Here is a 21,899-nt window from a genome sequence, read left to right as displayed (position 1 = left end):
AATAAAGAGAATGAAAGCAAGAGACATTAAGAGTGATGGAGAGTTTAGTTTTTCAAATGGTCCAAATCTACATATTTTTCTACAACATGCTTTTCTCTTTTGACTCCATAAGAGTACATATTTATCTCTCTGCCTTAGACTAGGTATTAATAAATAATATAAATCTACTGAAATGTATACAATTCTATTTCCTGATTTTGCTATTAGAAGATTTTTGTTAATTTGTTTTCAATGCAAGTTACACAATATTCTATTATATATAATATGCATGTTATTGATACTATAAACAAGTGAATGAACATAATTAACTTCTAGATGAGTTCTGTGATCCTCATTGTGCAGGGGAAGTAACTAGGGCCAAAGGAAATTATATGCTTTTTTCCATTAACTGGTGAGACAAAAATTCAAAACCAGGGTTACCTATTTCCTTTCCACTGCACAAGGTTGACTATTAACGAAGCCTGAGAGACCCAGCACTACCCATATGTTAAGCATGTTTAAAATGCTAGGGTAAACCCCCCATGGCATGAGTTTACCTATGTAACAAACCTTCACATGTACCACCAAATATGAATGCTTAAAAAAAGCTTAGATCGTTGGCCATTTTCTTTGTAGCATCCATTTGATTAGAAAACACCTTCAACATAGATGAAACAAACTACTTCATATTGAACCAGCCAACAATTAGCTCAATATAAACATAGAAATGTACAGATTCTGTGCGTGATTGGAAGGGGGTTACACTAGTTTCCTTAGCTCTTGAAAAGCATCCTCATATTTTCATATTATTTTATTTAAATCCAGATAATTAAAGTCAAGTTGATATGATAAATGTCATTATTCTGTCACAATTCTAACTGAAGTAGACTTCTGGCCTATTCAAGCTTCCTCTAGTAAGTGTTTATCCAAATGAAAGAAACACTTTTTGAAAGGACTGCATTTCTTTCATTTTACAGTAAATTTACCCTAGGAAGAAACTTATACTAACTTAATATACCTCAATATTCACTAAATGTTAAATTGAAAAGAATTGTTTCTGCTTTCTTGTTCCTCCACTACAGAACAGAAGAAAAAAAAAAAAAAAAAAGCAATAGAAAATGTAAGGCTCTCAGACATCCATTATATAACAGGTTTATTTTGCTTGTAAAGAATATCACCTAGATGGGAGTTGCATTCTAAGGATACTAATACAAAGATACTTTGAAGACTTCAAACATATGTAAAGCGTGAACATATTTAGGGAAATTTAACTGTAATTTATTCAACTAATTTCAAGAGCTTTATCCAAAATTAAAATAGTAGGTGGCTGTGAATAATTATAGGCTTCTAAAGGGGTACAAAATTATGTTTTAATATTACTTTAGGTATGTATGCCTGTTTAATATATTGAAAAATTGTTCATCTATATTTCTAAGAACTACACACATTAGAAGTCAGTCTTCTTCTAAGACAAACTTTTTCATTTTGAAGACAAATTCATTTCCTCTTTCATCAAGTAAATCACTCTTTACTTGATGACTGTAAGTAAATTTTTATATTTGAGATGTAAATAACACTATTGTGAGTATTTGTCATGAAAATCCAAATAGAAAAAAGTGACATGAAATATAGAGCCATTTCATTGCGAGAAGTCTCAAAGATTCCCTTCTTTTCTGGGTCCTTCTTTTGGTCCTTTCTAGACTTTTGGTAGCCATGGCACGAAGAAATAGCACTGAAGTGACTGAATTCTGTCTTGGGGGATTTGGTGCCCAACAAGAGTTTTGGCATATCCTCTTCATTGTATTCCTTCTCATCTATGTGACCTCCATAACGGGTAATACTGGAATAATCTTACTCATCAACACAGATTCCAGATTTCAAACACCCATGTACTTTTTTCTACAACATTTGGCTTTTGTTGATATCTGTTACACTTCTGCTATCACTCCCAAGCTGCTCCAAAGCTTCACGGAAGAAAAGAATTTTATATCATTTTGGGGCTGTGTGATACAATTATTGGTTTATGCAACATTTGCAACCAGTGACTGTTATCTGCTGGCTATGATGGCAGTGGACCGTTATGTTGCAATCTGTAAGCCCCTTCACTATACCATAATCATGTCCCAAAGAGTCTGCATCCATTTGGTAGCTGGTTCATACATCATGGGCTCAATAAATGCCTCTGTACATACAGGTTTTACATTTTCTCTGTCTTTCTGCAAGTCCAATAACATCAATTACTTTTTCTGTGATGGTCCCCCAATTCTTGCCCTTTCATGCTCCAGTATTGGACATCAACCTCATGCTACTTTTTGTCTTTGTGGGATTTAACTTGATGTTCACTGGGTTGGTCATCATCTTTTCCGACATCTACATCATGGCCACCATCCTGAAAATGTCTTCTAGTGCAGGGAGGAAAAAATCCTTCTCCACATGTGCCTCCCACCTGACTACAGTCACCATTTTCTATGGGACACTCTCTTACATGTACTTACAGTCTCATTCTAATAATGCCCAGGAGAATATGAAAGTGGCCTCTATATTTTATGGCACTGTTATTCCCATGTTGAATCCTTTAATCTACAGCTTCAGAAATAAGGAAGTAAAAGAAGCTTTAAAATTGATAGGGAAAAAGTTCTTTTAAATTAGCCCCAGTTGTTAACATTCAGCACAACAAATCATCCCACATAGCTGTTCTACCAAAATTTAATGTTTCTACAATAGGAAACATGTAGAAAGATGTCAAATTAATAATCTAACATCACATGTAGAGGAATTAGAAAAACAAGAGCAAATCAACCACAAAGCTAGCAGACGACAAGAAATAACTAAAATCAGAATAGAACTGAACAAAATTGAGACCCAAAAATTTATATAAAAAATTAATGAAACCAAAATTTGTTTTATTGAAAGGATAAATAAGATTGGTAGGCTGCTAGCTAGATTCACTAAGGTAAAAAAAAAAAAAAAAAAAAAAACAGGAAAAATCCAAATAAGCACAACCAGAAAGGACAAAGGTGACATTACAACCAATCCCACAGAAATACAAAAGATACTCAGAGAATATTATGAACACTTTTATGCAAATAGACTAGAAAATATAGAAAAAATGGATAAAATCCCAGCAACCCACAAACTCCCAATTTAATAAGGAAGAAATTGAAACCCTGAGCAGACTGGTATCAAGTTCTGAAGTGAAAACAGTACTAAAAATCTACCAACCAAAAACAAAGCGCAGACCAAATGTATCTGCAGTCAAATTCTACCAGATGTAAAAGGAAGAGCTGGTGCCAATTCTACTGAAATTATTTCAAAAAATTGAGCAGGAAGGACTCCTTTGCAATTCATTCTATGAAACCAGCATCAGGTCTCTGATACCAAAACCTGGCAAAGACACAATGAAAAAAGAAAACTACAGGCCAATATTCCTGATTAACATAGATTCAAAACCATCAGTGAACCAAATTCAACAGCACCTCAAAAGTTAATTCACCATGATCAAGTAGGCTTCATTCTTTGGATGCAAAGTTGGTTCAATACATGCAAATCATGAAATGTCATTCACCACATAAACAGCATTTAAAACAAAAACTACAAGATCTCAATAGATGCAGGAAAAGCCTTCAATAAAATGCAACATCCCTTCATTATAAAAATTCTCTACAAACTAAGCATCAAAGCAACATACCTCAAAATAAGTGCAATCTATGACAAATTCACAGCCAATGTCATAATGAAGGGGCAAAATCTGAAGGCATTCCCCCTTGAAAACTGAAACAAGACAAGGGTGCCCACTCTCACCATAGTTCAACATAGTTCTAGAAGTCCTAAGCAGAGCAATCAGTCAAGAGAAAGAAACAAAAGGCACTCAAATAGGAAAAGAAGAAGTCAAACTATCTCTCTTTGTGGACTATATGATTCCATATCTAGATAACTCTAAAGACTCTGTCAAAAGGCTCCTGGAGCTGATAAATGAATTCACTAAATTTTTAGGTTACTAAATCAATGTACAAAAATCACTAGCACTTCTAAACATCAGTAATGTTAAACTGAGAACCAAATCAAGAATACAATTCGATTAATAATAGCTACCAAAAAAATAAAATATCTAGGAATATATCTAACCAAGTAAACGAAATATCTCTACAAGGAGAGAATTACAAAACACTACTCAAAGAAATCAGAGAGGACATAAACAAATGGAAAAACAGTCCATGCTCATGGATTAGCATAATCAGTATCATTAAAAATGACCATACTACCCCCAGTAAACCACAGATTCAGTGCTATTCCTATCAAATCACAATGCCATTTTTCACAGAATTAGAAAAACTATTCTAAAATTCATATGAAACTGGAAAAGAACCCAAATAGCCATAGCAATCCTTAGCAAAAAAACTAAGCTGGAGGCACCACATTATCTGATTTCAAGACATACTATAGGGCTACAGTAGCCAAAACAGCATGACACTAGTATAAAAACAGTAACATAGACCAGAAAAGAGAACCTAGAAAGAAAGACACACACACACACACACACACACACACACACACGGCTATCTGATCTTTACCAAAGTCAACAAAAGTAAGCAATGGAGAAAGGACTTATTCAATAAATGGTGCCAGGATAATAGGCTAGCAATATACCAAGAAAATAAAACTGAACACCTACATTTTACCATATACAAAAATTAACTCAAGATATATTAAAGAGATAAATGTGAGACCTCAAACTATAAGAATCCTAGAAGAAAACTTGGGAAACATCATTCTGAACATCAGTCTTGGGAAATAATTTATGACTAAGTCCTCAAAAGCTATAGCAACAAAAAATTTGACAACTGGAACCTAATTAAATTAAAGACCTTCTGCATAGCAAAAGAGACTATCAACAGAGTATACAGGCAACCTACAGAATGGGAGAAAATTATCAGAAACTATGCATCCAATAAATCTAATTTCCATAATGTATAAAGAACTTAAATCACTCAGCAAGCAAAAAACAAGTAATCCCATTAAAAAGTGGGCAAACAATATGACCAGATACTTCTCAAAAGAGAATATACAAGAAGACAACAAACATATGAAAAAATGCTCAACAAGACTAATCATCAGAAAAATGCAAATCAAAATCACAATGAGATAACCATCTCGTATCAGTCAGAATGTCTACTATTAGCAAGTCAAAAAGCAATACATGCTGGCCAGAACAGGGAGAAAGGGGAATGCTTATACACTGCTGGAATGTAAATTAGTTCAGCCACTGTGGAAAGCAGTCTGGAGATTTCTGAAAGAACTAAACAAACTATCATTTGACTGAGTAATCCCATTACTGGATAATATCTAAAGGAAAATAAATAAATTTTTCTACAAAAAAGACACATGTGCTTGTGTGTTCATCACAGCAACATTCACAACAGCAACAACATGGAATCAGCCTAAGTGCCCATCAGCGGTGAACTGGATAAAGAAAATACGGTACATATACATCATGGAATACCACACAGCCATAAAAATGCAAAACTCAGGTGCTTTGCAGCCACATGGCTAAAGCTAGAGGCCATTATCCTAAGCGAATTAACACCGGAACAGAAAAGCAAATACCACATGTTCTCATGTATAAGTGCAAGCTAAATATTGAGGACACACAGACACAAAGATGGGAAAAACAGACACTGGGAAATACTAGGGCAGAAGGGAACAAGTGGGGCAAGGGTTAAAAAGACTAACTGTTGAGTGCTATTGAAACGGAAGAGTTCTCTAATCCCCCTGGGCAACAGGGGTGTGGCTCACCTTTTCTGTCACCACTGCTGCTCAAACCCCTGATGGAAGGGGAAGCACACAGTCAGGTGCTGGAGCTGGGACAAGTGCTTTGGGCTCTGGCAACATGGTAGTGTCTAGGGGTGGGTGCCTGTGGCCCCAGTATTACAATGCTCTTTTAGCCTTGCCATTCGCAGACAGCTTAAATGTTAACCAGCTCAATGGACCCTCTGTCGTTTTGCAAGGGCAAAGGGCCAGTGTGACCGCCTTCTGTATCCCGAGCTCCTGTCCAGCATCCCAGAAAAATTGAGTCATACATAGGCTTGAAGGATGAATGCAGGATTGTATTGAATGGTGGAGTTGGTTCTTAGTGGGATGCATGGGGAGCTGAAAGGTGGATGGAGTGGGAAGATGTAGTAAAAATAGTTGCTAATCTATGCTGGAGTTTACTTGAATGTCACTATGCCGATCGTCATCTTCAAGGACACACGTGTCTTCCATCATCCTGAGCTTGCCCTCTGCTATGGGTCTTTTTCCACAGGTGTCTTCCACCTGACAACTGTCACCGTTGTCTTTGGAGCACTCTCTTACATGGACTTACAGCCTGAATCCACCGTGTTTCAAGAGCAAGAAAAGCCAGCATCCATATTTTGCAGCATTATGACTCTCATGTTAAACTTCCTTATCCACTGCCTATGAAATTAGGAAGTAAAAGAAGCTCTACAGTCAACAAGGAAAAAGTATTAATACATGTAGAGTGAGGGTAAATTACTAACACTGAGTGTCAGAAGTATCCTGTGGTGAGCGCCCTGACATATTTGCTGATAGCATATTCGTCAAAGCAAGTTGCAAGGCCAACCCAGATCTGGATTCAAGGTGTTGGAGTAACAGGCTCTACTGCCTGATGGAAAGATCTGCAACACTGCATCACAATGATATGAATGTAACAAAGGAGAAACTTGGGGACCATTTTTATAACCTACCACAACATGTTCTTACTAAATTGTTTTTTAGCTGACACCCTAATCAGAATATGAATCATCCTGCCATAGATGTAGATATGAGAAACAAACTGAATCTTTGTAAAGGCACAATAATTTACATTTGCTCATTATCTATTAATTGTCAGGAATATATAAAGTGCTCACTAAGTAGTTGTTGAATTAATGAACAAAGAATTCAACCAATGAATTAATGAACAAATTCAAGCCTCTTTGTTTGCCAAGAGGCTTTGGTCACTGGAAAGTCTAACAATGTGGTTTATGATGGAGGCTTCAGGACATGCCATATCAGTTTTGATTTCCAGAGAACAGGAGACAAAAGGTTTTATGCTGATCCTCCAGAAAGGCTGGGAACTAAACATCAATTACATGCTCAGTATACAATCGAGCCCTGATAAAAAAAAAAAAAAAAAAACCCTGAGCATCACAGGCTCAGGTGAACTTCCCGGGTTGACCCGAACCCAATACGCATGACAACTCCATGCATCAACTGCCATACATTGATATAGCGAAAGTATGATGGAAACTTTATGTTTGCACCCCTCTCAGACCTGGCCTTATGTTTCTCTTTGTTTGTTGGCTTAATTTGTATTCTTTGGCTATAATAAATCTGTAATTGTATGTATAGTCTTAAACAATTTCCTAATGTCTTAATTCACATTCTATACTAAATAACCATATACTGAGTGACTATAAGTAACAAAGGCCAGGCACAGTGGCTCACACCTGTAATCCCAGCACTTTGGGATGCCGAGACGGGTGGATCATCGAGACTATCCTGGCTAATATGGTGAAATCCCATCTCTACTAAAGATACAAAAAAATCAGCCGGGCGTGGTGGCACATGCCTGTAGTCCCAGCTACTCGGGAGGCTGAGGCAGGAGAATGGCGTGAACCTGGGAGGCGGAGCTTGCAGTGAGCAGAGACTGCGCCACTGCACTCCAGCCCAGGCGACAGAGCAAGACTCTGTCTCAAATAAGAAGAAGAAGGAAGAAGGAAGAAGGAAGAAGGAAGAAGGAAGAAGGAAGAAGGAAGAAGGAAGAAGGAAGAAGGAAGAAGGAAGAAGAAGAAGAAGAAGAAGAAGAAGAAGAAGAAGAAGAAGAAGAAAGAAATTTATTTCTCACAGTTCTGGAGACCAGAACAATTCTACCCCAACCCCCAAAATTAATGTCCTGCTGACATGCAAAATACATTCATTCCTTTCCAACATGCAAAATACATTTCATTCCATGATTGGAGCCCTATCATGCTCCAATATTGACCTCAACTATTAACAGTGTTTGTGGGATTGAATTTGATGTGCACTGTGATGGTGGTCATCTTTTCCTACATATATACCCTGATTGCCTTCCTGAGGATATCTTCTGCTGCAGGGAAGAAAAAAGCCTTCTCCACATGTGCCTCCCACCTGACAGCAGTCACCATTTTCTATAGGGTTCTCTCTTACATGTATCTATGCCATGGTACTAATGAGTCTCAAGAACAAGAAAAAGTGGCCTCTGTGTTTTACTTTGTACCGTGGGAATATAGCAAGTGCTCCATTGCAATTTGTACAATATAGCAAGTGCTCCATTGCAATTTGTACAAACCGTAGATGTTATTATTCCCATTTACTATTATTCCCATGTTAAACCCTTGATTTACAGTCTGAGAAACCAAGATGTGATTGAAGCCATAAAACTAACAGAAAAAAAAGTATTTCTAATTTGAACCTTGATTTCTATCTCAACATGGCTCAACAAGCCAGCCAACAGTGCTCTCTTATTTCTCAATCTCAGAAAATATGACAAACGCCTATAAGACACAAATGCATTACTTAATTATATCAACAGCATTTGAAAGATAAAGAAAAACATTTCAAATGATTAAATAAACAAACTTCTAATCCATGTGTTCCTTAAAGCAAAGGCATCTAAAACAGTATCTTTGAAATTGCATCTATATATTTTGATGAGCCTTTGTTGAGATATCTGCCATCAAAAAAAATGAAGTAAATCAATGAGAAGTGCATAATCGATGTTATGTAAGGACTTCCATTAAATAGAGTATAAAGACTCAGCAGGGGATAGAGGGAATCTTTTCTTGTCTTCTCCCAAGAGGTACTTTTCTCTGTAGCCAATCTATTTGTAATTGTAAAGTAAAATTTGAAAGATTATTTCTTTGGATAATATACACAGAAAAGAAGAGGAGGAAAGGAAAGACAGTGGAGTAAATCTTCATGGATATTGGGGTATTAGGGACAAATATCCATCGTTTCCCTAGTTTCCCTGACAAAAAGAAACAAGTGGGATTACTTCTTTGAAGCACAGCAAATGAAACAATCAACAAAATGAAAGGCAATATACAGAATGGAAGAAAATATTTGCAAACTGTATACCTGATAAGGAGTTTATATCCAAAGTACGTAAGGTACTCATACAACTCATAGCAAAATAAATACGTTATAACCTGATTTTAAAATGGTCAAGTTACTTGAATAGGCATTTCTCAAAAGAAGACATACAAATGGCCAATGGGTATATAAAGAGGTGCTCAACCTCACTAATTGCCAAATAAATGAAATCAAAATCACAGTGAGATATCACCTCACTCCTGTTAAAATGGCTACTAACAAAAATAAAAAGATGTGTTGAAGTTTTGTGTGACAAAAATCCTTGCACACAGCTGATGAGACTATAAACTGGTACAGTCACTGTAAAAATGGTGCAGAGCTTCCTCAAAAAGTTAAAAATAGAACTACCATATGATTCAGCATTCCCACTTCTTGGTGTATATCCAAAGGAAATGAAATCAGTGTGTCGAATAGATATCTGCACTCTCACCTGTAATGTTCATTGCAGCACTATTCTCAATAATAAGATATGTAAACAAATGTTGGTCAGCAGATGAATGGATAAGGAAAACGTTGATATACATACACGCTGGAATATTATTGCGCCATTAAACATAAGGAAATCCTGCCATTTGCAACAGCACGGAGGAACCTGGAGAACACTGTGCTAAGTGAAATCAGCCAGATGAAGAAAGACAAATACTGCACAATCTCACTCTCTTGTGGAATCTCAGACTTTTCCTATGGACACACCAACTCCCCTCCTTTTGTTCCCTCTCCCCGAGGAAATGTTAGGACTGTATACTTTTTCTCAAGCCTTAAAGCCATGCCGGGTACTGAGAATCTCCCATTTATTTTTCCCAGGGCAGTGACATGAAGTGTTTAAAGTATATTCTCCCATTCCAGAGGAGTCTAGTTGGCTGGCTGTGTCTGTTTGCGGTGGATGAGCTGCAGAAGCTCTCGCAGGCACATCTCCGGGGAGATGGCAGGCAAAATGCTGGGCGCAACCGTGGTCTTATTGTGGCCTCCACAGGTAATATGTCCTGGGAGGTTTGCGAGCAGCCTTTTGGTGGATTCTGCAGGGCAGCCAGTAGAAACGATAACGCTTTATGTACTGCACCCCCGTTGCTGTGAGCCCCTGCCCCTTTCCCTGCTCCAAATTGTCCCAGGACTATTGAGTCATTAGTCAGTATTCCGGGTGGGGCGAGAAAGAAAAGAACCCGTTAGGTTGGGGAAGCTCTCACTTTCTCCGGTGGGAGAAATCACTGGAGGTGCAGGTCTCTTTGATATTAAGCTGTGCTGCCTTGAGGGAGGCTGATGCTGGTAAAATGAAACTGCTTTTCTTATCCTCTTTAAAGCGTCTGTGTTCAGATTTCTTTCTTCAGCAGGATGCTTAGACCTCTCTGCTGGCCTCCCGGGCTCCACAAAGGTACTCCCATCTGCAAGTGGTTGTCAATCATTTTTTCTGTGGGGGCATGAGGGCTGAAAGCTCCTGAACACCACTGCGATGGTGGTCATCTTTTCCCAAGTATATACCCTGGCTGCCATCCTGAAGATGTCTTCCACTGCAGGAAGGACACAAGGCTTCTTCATGTGAGCCTTCCGCCTGAGAGCAGTCGTCATTTTCTATGGCACTCCCTCTTACATGTATATACACCATGGGACCAATGGGTCTCAAAAGCAGGGGAAAGTGTCATCTGTGTTCCATGGCATTGTGATTGATCTACAGCCTGCTCTAAAAGAAAAAGGAAAGAAGCAGTTCTAGATTGGGCCTCAGTTTCCAATTCTCTGCACTTGTAGACAACCAGACTGATAGTGCCAATTTTTTTTTAATATACTTTAAGTCCTGGGATACATGTGCAGAACGTGCAGGTTTGTTACATAGGTACGCACAGGCCATAGTGGTTGGCTGCACCCATCAACCCATCATCCACATTATGTATTTCTCCCTCCCCTCCACCCCACAACAGGCCTCAGTGTGTGATGTTCCCCTCCCTGTGTCCATGTGTTCTCATTGTTCAACTCCCATTTATGAGTGAAAACATGTGGTGTTTGGTTTTCTGTTCCTGTGTTACTTTGCTGAGAATGATAGTTTCTAGCTTCATCCATGTCCCTGCAAAGGACATGAACTCATTCTTTTTTATGGCTGCATAGTATTCCATGGTGTATATGTGCCACATTTTCTTTATCCAGACTAGATTGCAAGACAATCCTAAGCAAAAAGAACAATGCTGAAGGCATCACACTACCTGACTTCGAACTATACTACAAGTATACCAAACTATACTACAGTAACCAAAACAGCATGGTACTGGTACCAAAACAGATATATAGACCAATGGAACAGAACAGAGGCCTCAGAAATACCGCCATACATCTACAACCATCTGATCTTTGACAAATCTGACCAAAAAAAGCAAAGGGGAAAGGATTCCCTATTTAAAAAATGGTGTTGGGAAAACTGGCTAGCCATATGCAGGAAACTGAAATTGGACCCCTTCCTTACACCTTACACAAAAATTTACTCGAGATGGATTACAGACTTAAATGTAAGACCTAAAACCATAAAAACCTTAGAAGAAAACCTAGGCAATACAATTCAGGACATAGGCATGGGCAAAGACTTCATGACTAAAACACCAAAAGCAATGGTAACAAAAGCCAAAATTGACCAATGGGATCTAATTAAACTGAAGAGCTTCTATCATCAGAGTGAAAGGCAACCTACAGAATGGAAGAAAATTTTTGCAATCTATCCATCTGACAAAGGGCTAAGATCCAGAATCTACAAGTAACTTAAATTTACAAGAAAAAAAAAAACAACCCGATCAAAAAGTGGGGGAAGGATATGAACAGACACTTCTCAAAAGAAGACATTTATGCAGCCAACAAACATATGATAAAAAGCTCATCATCACTGGTCATTAGAGAAACACAAATCAAAATCACAATGGATACCATCTCATGCCAGTTAGAATGGTGATCATTAAAAAGTCAGGAAACAACAGATGCTGGACAGGATGTGGAGAAATAGGAATTTCCCACCGTTGGTGGGAGTGTAAATTAGCTCAAATTCAACCACGTTGGAAGACAGTGTGGCAATTCCTCAAGGATCTAGAACCAGAAATACCATTTGACCCAGCAATCTCATTACTGGGTATATACCCAAAGGATTATAAATCAGTCTACTATAAAGACACATGCACACATATGGTTATTGTGGCACTGTTCACAAAAGCCAAGACTTGGAACCAACCCAAATGCCCATCAATGACAGACTCGATAAAGAAAATGTGGCACATATACATCATAGAATACTATGCATCCATAAAAAAGGTTGAGTTTATGTCCTTTGCAGGGACATGGATGAAGCTGGAAACCATCCTTCTCAGCAAACTAACACAAGAACAGAAAACCAAAAACCGCATTCATAAGTGTGAGTTGAACAATGAAAACACATAGATATAGGAAGGGGAACATCACACACCAGGGGCTGTTGGTGGGTTGGGGGTTAGGGGAGGGATAACATTAGGAGAACAACCTAATGTAGATGATGGGTTGATGGGTGCAGCAAACCACCATGGCACATGTATACCTACATAACAAACCTGTATGTTCTGCACCTGTATCCCAGAACTTTAAGTATAATTTTTTTTAATGTTAAAAAAAAAAAGAAAAACAAGCCTTCAATTCTGAATTTCAATCCTAAAACTTGATGGAAATAAAAGTCCCAGTCCCTAAGGTCATATGTTTAAGGATCTTTATTGTAGCATCTTTTGGAAAGTGAGGACCTAGAAAGTAAACGTCCCTCAACAGGGAAATAAATCTGTATTGTTGTAATCCCAAAATCTGTATCCGTTCTACCTATTGCTGCGCAACAACATCCTTTGAAATGCTATAATCCAGCTGTCAACCAAGACTGTGTCCTTATCTGAAGGCACAGCTGAGGGTGGATCTGCTTCCAAGTTCCCTCATATTTTTGGCAGAATTCATGTCCTTGCAGGTGCAGAACTGAAATATCTGCCTTCTTGCTGGCTGTCAGCTGAAAGCTGCTCTCTGATCTTAGAGGATGTCCACAGTTCTTTGCCACATGGCCCCCTCCATTGGCATTCTCAGAACATGGCAGGTTACTCTTCAAAATCAGGAAGTCATATACTGTTAATCAGTACATACACCATGTGAAACAACACGCCTCAACACACCCAAATCTCATTACTCCTTCAAGAGCTAGTCTCTCCCTGAGGTGTTCCCAAACCAGTGTTTGTTTCCTGCCAACCCTCTACTCCTGGAAGTAATTTCTTCAACTGAATATCCATAGCCCTTCAACTATATAAATAAATATTACTTATCACTATCTAAATTATTATTTACATACCAGAGCTTCCCTACCATCTCTAAGGAAGTTGACATACATTTTCTTTCTATAACCTTTTAACATCTGGTATAGAGGCTTAGACACAGTTGATATTCCATAAATATTGAATGCATGAATGATGACAAAAAGTAATAATATGGACAGCTTCCTAACTAGAAGTTAAGTGAGTATGTAACATACATTAGTGGTCTTTAAATACCAATCTGTAGACAACAGCATTCAAATGACCTAGCAGTTTTTTAAAGTGTATATAAGTACAGCCCAACCTTGCATATGTTGATTCAGTAATATTGGATGGAACCCAATATCTATACATATCTATATATACAGAACGTTGTTTTAAACACATGTACCACTGTATGGTAGTATAGTGAACAGGATTTAGAAGCTCTTAGACTCTGGTTCACATCCCAACTCTGCCACTCACCAGCAGTGTCTCTTTACAAGTTAAATGAGTTTCTGTGACCTCGTTTTTCTTAATACATGTTTCACGGGTACTTTGTTCATTTGCTTGTTTGTTAGGAATAGATAAGATAATGTATAGAAATCATACAGTCTCATAATGTAATATATAAAATAATGCACAGAAATTATAAACTCTCAATAAATGTTAATAGTAACGAGTATTAGAAAAGATTTTAACATGGGTGTGACAGTCATTACAGCACCCTAATGCATGCACGCACACACACACACACACAGAGTCAAGAGTCAATAAGAGTTGACAAAAGTTTGCAACATGAACACTTTTCCCCTCTGGGAAGCTCCTCTCTCCTTCAGTAGAAAACTAACTAATGAAAAATGAGTTTTTTAAATTCATCTTGTTTTGTTGTTGTTTGTTTGTTTGTTTGCTTGCTTGTTTTTACCTAGAGCCACAGATGCTGAAGAGAGCAGGTCCTGATCCCAAAGGCCTCCACTATAAATTTTCTGTGAGAATCTGTGGAGAAATCTTTTAGTGCACAATCTGTCTGAAACAGCACGGAAAAAAAAAATCTAAAGGCAAATCTCCTGCAAAAAAACTAAATTTTTCCTATTGAACTGGGCATTATTTTAGGATATGTATTAGTTTGTTCTCACACTGCTATAAAGAACTACCTGAGACTGGGTAATTTATGAAGAAAAGATGTTTAATGGACTCACAGTTCCACAGGCTGTACAGAAAGCATGACTAGGAGGCCTCGGGAAACTTACAATCATGGCGGAAGGCAAAGGGGAAGCAAGCACGTCTTACCATGACAAAGCCGGAGAGGGAGAGAGTAAAGGGGGAGGTGCCACACACTTTCAAACAACCAAATCTCATGAGAACTCACTCACTATCACAAGAACAGCAGAGGGAAGTCAGCCCTCACGTTTCAGTCATCTCCTGCCAGGCCCCTCCCCTGACATGTGGGGAATGCAATTCCAGGTGAGATTTGGGTGGGGACACAGAGCCAAACTGTATCAACATACGGGGACCAGAGTAAAACTCTATAGAATTAGAGCCAGTATGTCAGTCAGTACGATTAACTCCAAAGTTGGGTAGAATCATCTTATCTTTGGCAAAGTAAAAATATAAGTGAAGAGGGGAGGCTATCAACAGTATTGAGAAATTAGAAAATGGCCCTGAAGATAGTATCTGATATATTAGCCATAAAGTTCCCAATTGAATATAAACAATCTTTACAGGATATGAGCAAAAATTAAACAAGGCCACTCTATGACTGAAATGGAGCAAGAGAGAGAAAAGGCCACTCTGTGATTGTGTTTCTGTGATTATGTCTGAAACATAATCACAAGACAAGAACTCTTGGCACCTGCAAAAATGGCTACTCTACTCTTCTAACTAATCTGAGTAAATACTCCTTCTTTACTTACTTTAATCTTCCTTCCTCTTAGATATAAATTACCAGCATAGCTAATCACCAATTCTTTTGCTAACACTCATCTCAGAATTTAGGAGGCATCCACTCCCCAAATCCTTCTTAGAATCACCCAGCACAAATCTAAATCCTATAATAGGGCTTCTCAGTTCCCTCTTATCCAACACTCTGCTCTCTCTGGTGCACGCTCCCTCTTGCTGCAGCACACGAAATAAGCCTACCTTTCTTCTACATGTGAGTTCGTGATGCTTATTGGCTCTCAGGCATTGACAGTATAAATTGTGCCAGGCATATCTATTATCTCTCTTGAAACTTGCTTCTTTTTTATTATTCATTTTTCTTGAGAAATTAATTTGTATGTATCCATTATTGTTTAAATATATCTGTTTTTAAAGTTGAAAGGTACTATTCAAGTTATTTCCCCACTTACTTAAAATTGCATATATACTTTCAGATGGTGTTTTCCTTACACGCACACACACACAAACACACACACAGGATTTTTAAAGTTAAAATAAGTTCACACCCCACATTTTTCTGTAAAGTTTTTTATTCACCTAACACTGTATTATTAACTTTTTTATAAGAATACATATAGATCTATCTCATTATTTTTAGGTATTTCATGGAAATGCAAATTATACTTAATTCTGATTTATCCTATCACTTCCTCATCTATTTTCAATATTTTGCTATAAGTAGAAATACTACATAGAAACTCCTGTGTTTAAATTCTTTCAATTTCATTTTATTGAAGATTAGACAGAGGTTAAGGACATTACATTTTTTTGCCCAAGATCACACATCTATTAAGTGGTAGTTCCAAGATTTAAACCTAGATCTTTCTAACTTCAAAGCCCATTTACTTTTCATTTCAGGTAGTATAAAATAAAGCTTCAAAGGGGCTTGGATACACTATAGTTTGGGCAATTTCAAAACACTTATATTCATCCAACTAAAAATCACTTCCAGATCTTCTACTTCTGGCCAAGATAAAGTAATAGAAACTCAATTTACCTTCCAATCTAAAATATACAAAGTTGGACAAAATATATGAAATAAATAGTTTCATAATTCATAAGACACTTTCATCAAGCAATAAAGGACAATGATCCCTGAGAGTCAAGAAACCAACGAGCTCTAAAATTTCCCCAGCTTATTTCCTTAAGAAAGTTTCCAGGCCACAGTGCAGAGACAGAATGTACATGAAGAGTTTAGTGGACTTCCTAAAGGAGATGGAACTGAAAGTCTGAAGAGACCAAGGCAACTAGAGTTTACAGAACAAAATACCAGAGAAAATGAGCTGAACAGAGAGAGAATCCCTAGAGCTGCAGAAAATACTCCTTAATTATTTAGCTGAGTGCTGGTCAGTACAAACATGTGAAGAAACACCTAGAGGCAAGGGAAGAAAACACCAAAAGGATTAAAGGTAACAGTGCTCAATGCTCATACAGGGCTGGAAATTGTACCTGTTCTCGCCAGCCAGACTGAAAAATCTCAAGATTCATGACGTTCTGGGCGGAGCAGACAGAAAGGACTTGGTCAGAAATAATTAGCTCTAGACTGAGCCATGCTTCAGTTCAAACTAACAAATCTACAAAGCAAGACTCAAAAGATGATATGGCCAGGCACAGTATTTCACACCTGTAACCCTAGTACTTTGGGAGGCCAAGGTGGGTGGATGGCTTGAACTCAGGAGTTTGATACCAGCCTGGGCAACAAAGTGAGACCCCCATCTCCACAAAAAGTACAAAAATCAGCCAGGCATGGTGGCATGTGCTGGTTGTCCCAACTACTCAGGAGGCTGAAGTGTGAGGTTGTCTTGAGCCCAGGAGGCAGAAGTTGCAGTGAGCCAGGATCACAACAATGCACTCTAGCCCTGAGTGACAGAACCAGACTCTGTCTAAAAAAAATTTTAAAATTTAAAAAAAAGATTATAGTTTCCAAGTTTTTTTTTGTTTGTTTGTTTTGTTTTTTTGTTTTTTTGACGGAGTCTTGCTCTGGCACCCAGGCTGGAGTGCGGTGGCGCGATCTCAGCTTACTACAACTTCTGCCTCCCAGATTCAAGTGATTCTCCTGCCTCAGCTTCCCAAGTAACTAGGATTACAGGTGCACACCCCCATGCCCAGCTAACTTTTATATTTTTTGTAGAGCCAGGGTTTCACCATATTGGTCAGGCTGATCTCGAACTCCTGACCTCATGATCCGCCTGCCTCAGCCTCCCAAAGTGCTGGGATTACAGGCATGAGCCACCATGCTCAGCCAGTTTCCAAGTATCTTAACTGTGCTACAGAACAAAGCTCAAGAATATGTATAAAATGACAAAATATCTAGCACCAAGCATGGTAATACTCATAATGTCTGGCATTCAATCAAAAATTCTCCAAGCATGCAAAAAGCAGGCACACCTTCTTGCAGCTGTATATATGTGTAATTGAAGTCACCGAAGGAGAAGAGAAACAGAGCTGATATTGAAGTATACTTTTTAAATAATGATTAAAATTTTTGCTTATTTTATGAAAACTATTATATAAACCCACCAATTCAGGAATCTCAAGAAACGCCAAGCACAAGCAACATGGAAAACCCACACCAAGATATATCATAATAAAATTGCTAAAAACCAAGAATAGAGGGCAAATCTTAAGTGCATCCAAAGAAAAAAAGACCATTATGAATAGCAGAACAAAAGTATGAATAAAAGTAAATTTCTTGTCAGAAACAATGCAAGTGAAAAGACAGTGGAAAAATGTCTTAAAATAAAGAAAAAATTATTTTATCATAGACTAAATAATTTTATATCTATTATTTTCTTAATGCACACACACACACACACACACCATGCACACACACTTCTGACCACAATGCACATGAAAAGTACCCATTTGTAGTGTCAAATCACTTTTCACCTTTTATTTAATCTGTTCCCTGGGTGACTTGATTTCAGAATTCTTAAAGACTAATTAAGATGATTTGCAATGTTCATGCCATTATCTCACCATGATTAAAGCAGGTTGAGGTATTCTTACATACTTTCTTTTTTCTTTCTTTCTTTCTTCTTTTTTTTTATTAGAGACAGGGTTTCACCATGTTGGCCAGGCTGGTCTCGAACTCCTGACCTCAGGTGATCCACCCGCCTCAGCCTCCCAAAGTGCTGGCATTACAGGCATGAGCCACCGCACCTGGCCCCTATATACCTTCTTGCTCTGCTTCCCACTAGATGTAAAATTACTTGAAGGAAAAGATCAAATCTTATTCATTTATATTACAAACTTTCTTCAAGGAAACACCTTGCATAAAATTTGGCTTGAAGTGAAATTGTCATTTATTCTGTCTAAAGGGCTACTTGATTGTGGGTATCTACATATCAAGGAAAGAACCAGAGATGTCAATATATTATAACTGACAGCCTAGTTTGCATTATGCCTCGAATACCAAAGTCATATCCTGATTTTGGCTTCATTAGAGAAAATCAGCTCTATCTGAAGTTATTGATGTTAACAAAGATGAGACATCTAATGATTCCTCAAGTGGACATATTGTTTTCTTATCTACAGGTGACTTCTTTTTTTAAGAGTCAGGGTCCCCTCTGTTGCCCAGGCTGGAGTACAGTGGTGCAATCATGGCCCACTGCAACCTTGAACTCCTGGCCTCAAGCTATCTTTCCACCTCAGCCACCTGAGTTAGTGGGATTACAGGCTTGACATATGATACCCGGTTTGCAGGTGACTTTTTAAACTGCCCATGGACACCCTAAAGCTATTGGTCAGAGCCAGACAGGTAAGAGGCTATGAGTGTGATCACTTTCAGAAGCTTAGCAGTTTCTATACTAGCACATGAGGATTTAAACCATCATGAAAATAATAAAGATTTCTTAACAGCCCAGCTTTGGACTTCACCAGCTCCTAGAACTATCAAAAATGCTGCTTGTGTGATATCATTTTCCCTTGGAATTTTCTCATTATTTCTTCTCATTTCTCACCTATCACAGTTTTAACTTTCTTTCTCGGTATAGACTCTTTTTTTCTTCGGTTAAAAATGAGTAACATCTGTACCAACAACTGCAGGAATCTACAGTGGCAGGGTTTTTCAATATTTCTCCTTTCTAGTAGGTGGCACAAGAATCAAATAACTTTAAAAGCATATTATGAGAACATTTAAAATCCTCTCTTTTAGCTATTTTGAGAGGATTTTAAATGTTCTCACCACAAAGAAATGATAAATATTTGGAGCAATGAATATTCTAGTTACCCTGATTTGATCATCCCACAATATACACATGTATCAAAAATCACACTGTACCCCATAAATATCTACAATTATTATGTGTCAATTAAAAATAAAACAAACTTTTTAAAAAATATATTTTGGAATGTATTACTTCATTGATCTATTCCCTGACTTGTTTCCACAAAAAACCTAAAGCATATTATCAGCTCTCTAAATAGATTTTTTCAATTTTGAGAAACTTTAACCCACTATAATACAAAACAATTTTCATGAGATGCCATTCTGTAGAAATTATTTTAATGTAGAATTACTCATTTAATAAATGAGCATATGCTTTCTATTGGAGGCAAATTATTCTGCAAAACTGCATCATCAATTATCAGAAATTGAGGTAGCTTCAGTCTAGACTAGCACCATAATCCAGTGATTTCATTTAAAAACATAAATGAATGGTTGAGAATGTGCCTCTCTGATCCTAGTAAGTTTTCAGATTCTCTAGTATATAGTAAACACACAAGAAAGCAGAGAAATTCATAGGGAAAAAAATGGGGACTTTGCCCTAAGAATTGTCAAGGGGAAGCTGGAGAGAATCAAAACACTGGCGAAAATCTCCCACGAAATGATTTGATAGAAGAATCCCTGACTCGTCACAGCAACATTCCATGGGCAAAGACCATAGGTGTTCTTTTTTCATGTAAGGAAGTTTATTATAGGCCTGGAGAAATAATCAGGGTATTATTAGCTAACATTAGGATAGGCGTTCTAAGTGCCAACACATACAATATACGTTATTTCATTGAACTTTGACAAATTATCTCTATTTCAGATTATGAAAAAGCTGTGATCCCTATTTGCAGATTATAAAACTCGGAGCAGTTAAACAACCTCTTCAAGCCACATAATCAAGTGGTAAAACCAGGATTTTAATTTAATTCCATAGTTTGCACTCTTGGCCAAACAATATACACTATTTTTAGTTAAGGTAAAAAAACAACTAGAATATTTTTCTCTCAATAGCATATCACTTTTTCTCCACACTTTCTGTAAATAACAAATTTCTATAAATAATAAATAATAATTTCTAGGTATAATTTAATTTACATAGTAAAACAAGCCATTCTTAGGTATATTCCTTAGTTCTGTCTTCAAAAGTCTGCATCCTGTTAGCAGCTGGCACAGTCGGTGGGATACTTAGCAGAAGGATTGTATGTGTGTCCTACTTTTTCACTGTCCTCCTGAAGGTCCAATGCCATCAATCACTTTTTCTGGAATAAACCGCTAGGGCTTGGTGTTTCATGCTACAACATTTATATCAGCACAGCAGTCCCTGCCTTTGTGCAGTCTGAGTGCTGCATTGGTTGCCATATTTGGTCGTCATGTTCTCCTGGACACATATCCTGGTCGCTATCAAGAAGATGTCCTCAGCGGAGAGAAAAGAATTCTGTACTTGTGTCTCCCACCTGAAAAACTAGCACCATTTTTCATACAGCCCTCTTTTATGTGTACTTACAGCCTGATTTTTTTCTTAATTTTTAAATTCTTTATTTTGAGACGGTGTCCCTCTCTATTGCCCAGGCTAGAGTGCTGTATCACTATCATAGCTCACGGCAGCCTCAAACCTCTGGCCTTAAGTAATCCTCCTCCCTCAGCCTCCCGAGTAGCTCTCAGATAATTTTTTTTTCCAGAGACAGGATCTCACTATGTTGCCCAGGCTGGTCTTGAACTCCCGGCTTCAAGCAATCCCCCCACCTCAGCCTCCCAAAGTGCTGGGATTACAAGCATTAGCCACCACGTCAAGACTATTTTTAAACTGACACATAAAAAAGTCTATATTTATGAAACAGACATATTTATAATAATATTTTTAAATATGTACATATTGTAGAATGGCTAAGTTGACCTAATTAACATACACAGCAACAACATATTTATCATTTTTTGTGTGTGGTGAAAACATAACATCTACTCTTAGCAATTTTCAAGAAGACATTTAACAACAGCCACCATGTTGTGCAATAGAGCTCTTGAATTTATTCCTTCTACCTAATATGTGTTATTGCATTGTACTTCGACAAAAATCATTTCTATTTCAGATTATGAAAAAGCTGTAAAAAATAACCTTAATCAAAAATAACCTTAAATATAAATGGATTCAATTTTTCAATCAAAAGACACAGAGTGACTGAATACAGAAACAAAACTCAACTACACACTGCCTTCAAGAGACTCAATTCACCTATAACACAGAGACTTAAAGTGAAGGATGGAAAAAGATATTCCACACAAATAGAAGCCAAAAGAGAGCGAGAGGAGCTATACTTATATCAGATAAAATAGACTTTAAGCCAAACCCTCTAAAAGAG

At 37.6% G+C, this 21,899-nt stretch overlaps 2 protein-coding genes across 2 annotated transcripts in view; one reads left to right on the top strand and one right to left on the bottom strand.

The window, feature by feature from the left end:
• Nucleotides 1-21,899, bottom strand: part of OR5AP2 (olfactory receptor family 5 subfamily AP member 2) — a 244,724-nt gene that overhangs the window by 205,114 nt on the left and 17,711 nt on the right. The window lies entirely within an intron of this gene.
• Nucleotides 1,569-2,749, top strand: LOC106993234 (olfactory receptor 5AK2). Its single transcript, XM_028833413.2, is given in 2 exon segments — nucleotides 1,569-2,268; nucleotides 2,270-2,749. Coding segments are annotated over 2 exon segments (930 nt in total). The 5' UTR covers nucleotides 1,569-1,692; the 3' UTR covers nucleotides 2,624-2,749.

The sequence above is a fragment of the Macaca mulatta genome, chromosome 14 (assembly GCF_049350105.2).
Source record: "Macaca mulatta isolate MMU2019108-1 chromosome 14, T2T-MMU8v2.0, whole genome shotgun sequence".
NCBI lineage: Eukaryota > Metazoa > Chordata > Mammalia > Primates > Cercopithecidae > Macaca > Macaca mulatta.
Note: the sequence above shows the minus strand (reverse complement) of the source record. Positions and strands in the feature narration are given on the sequence as shown.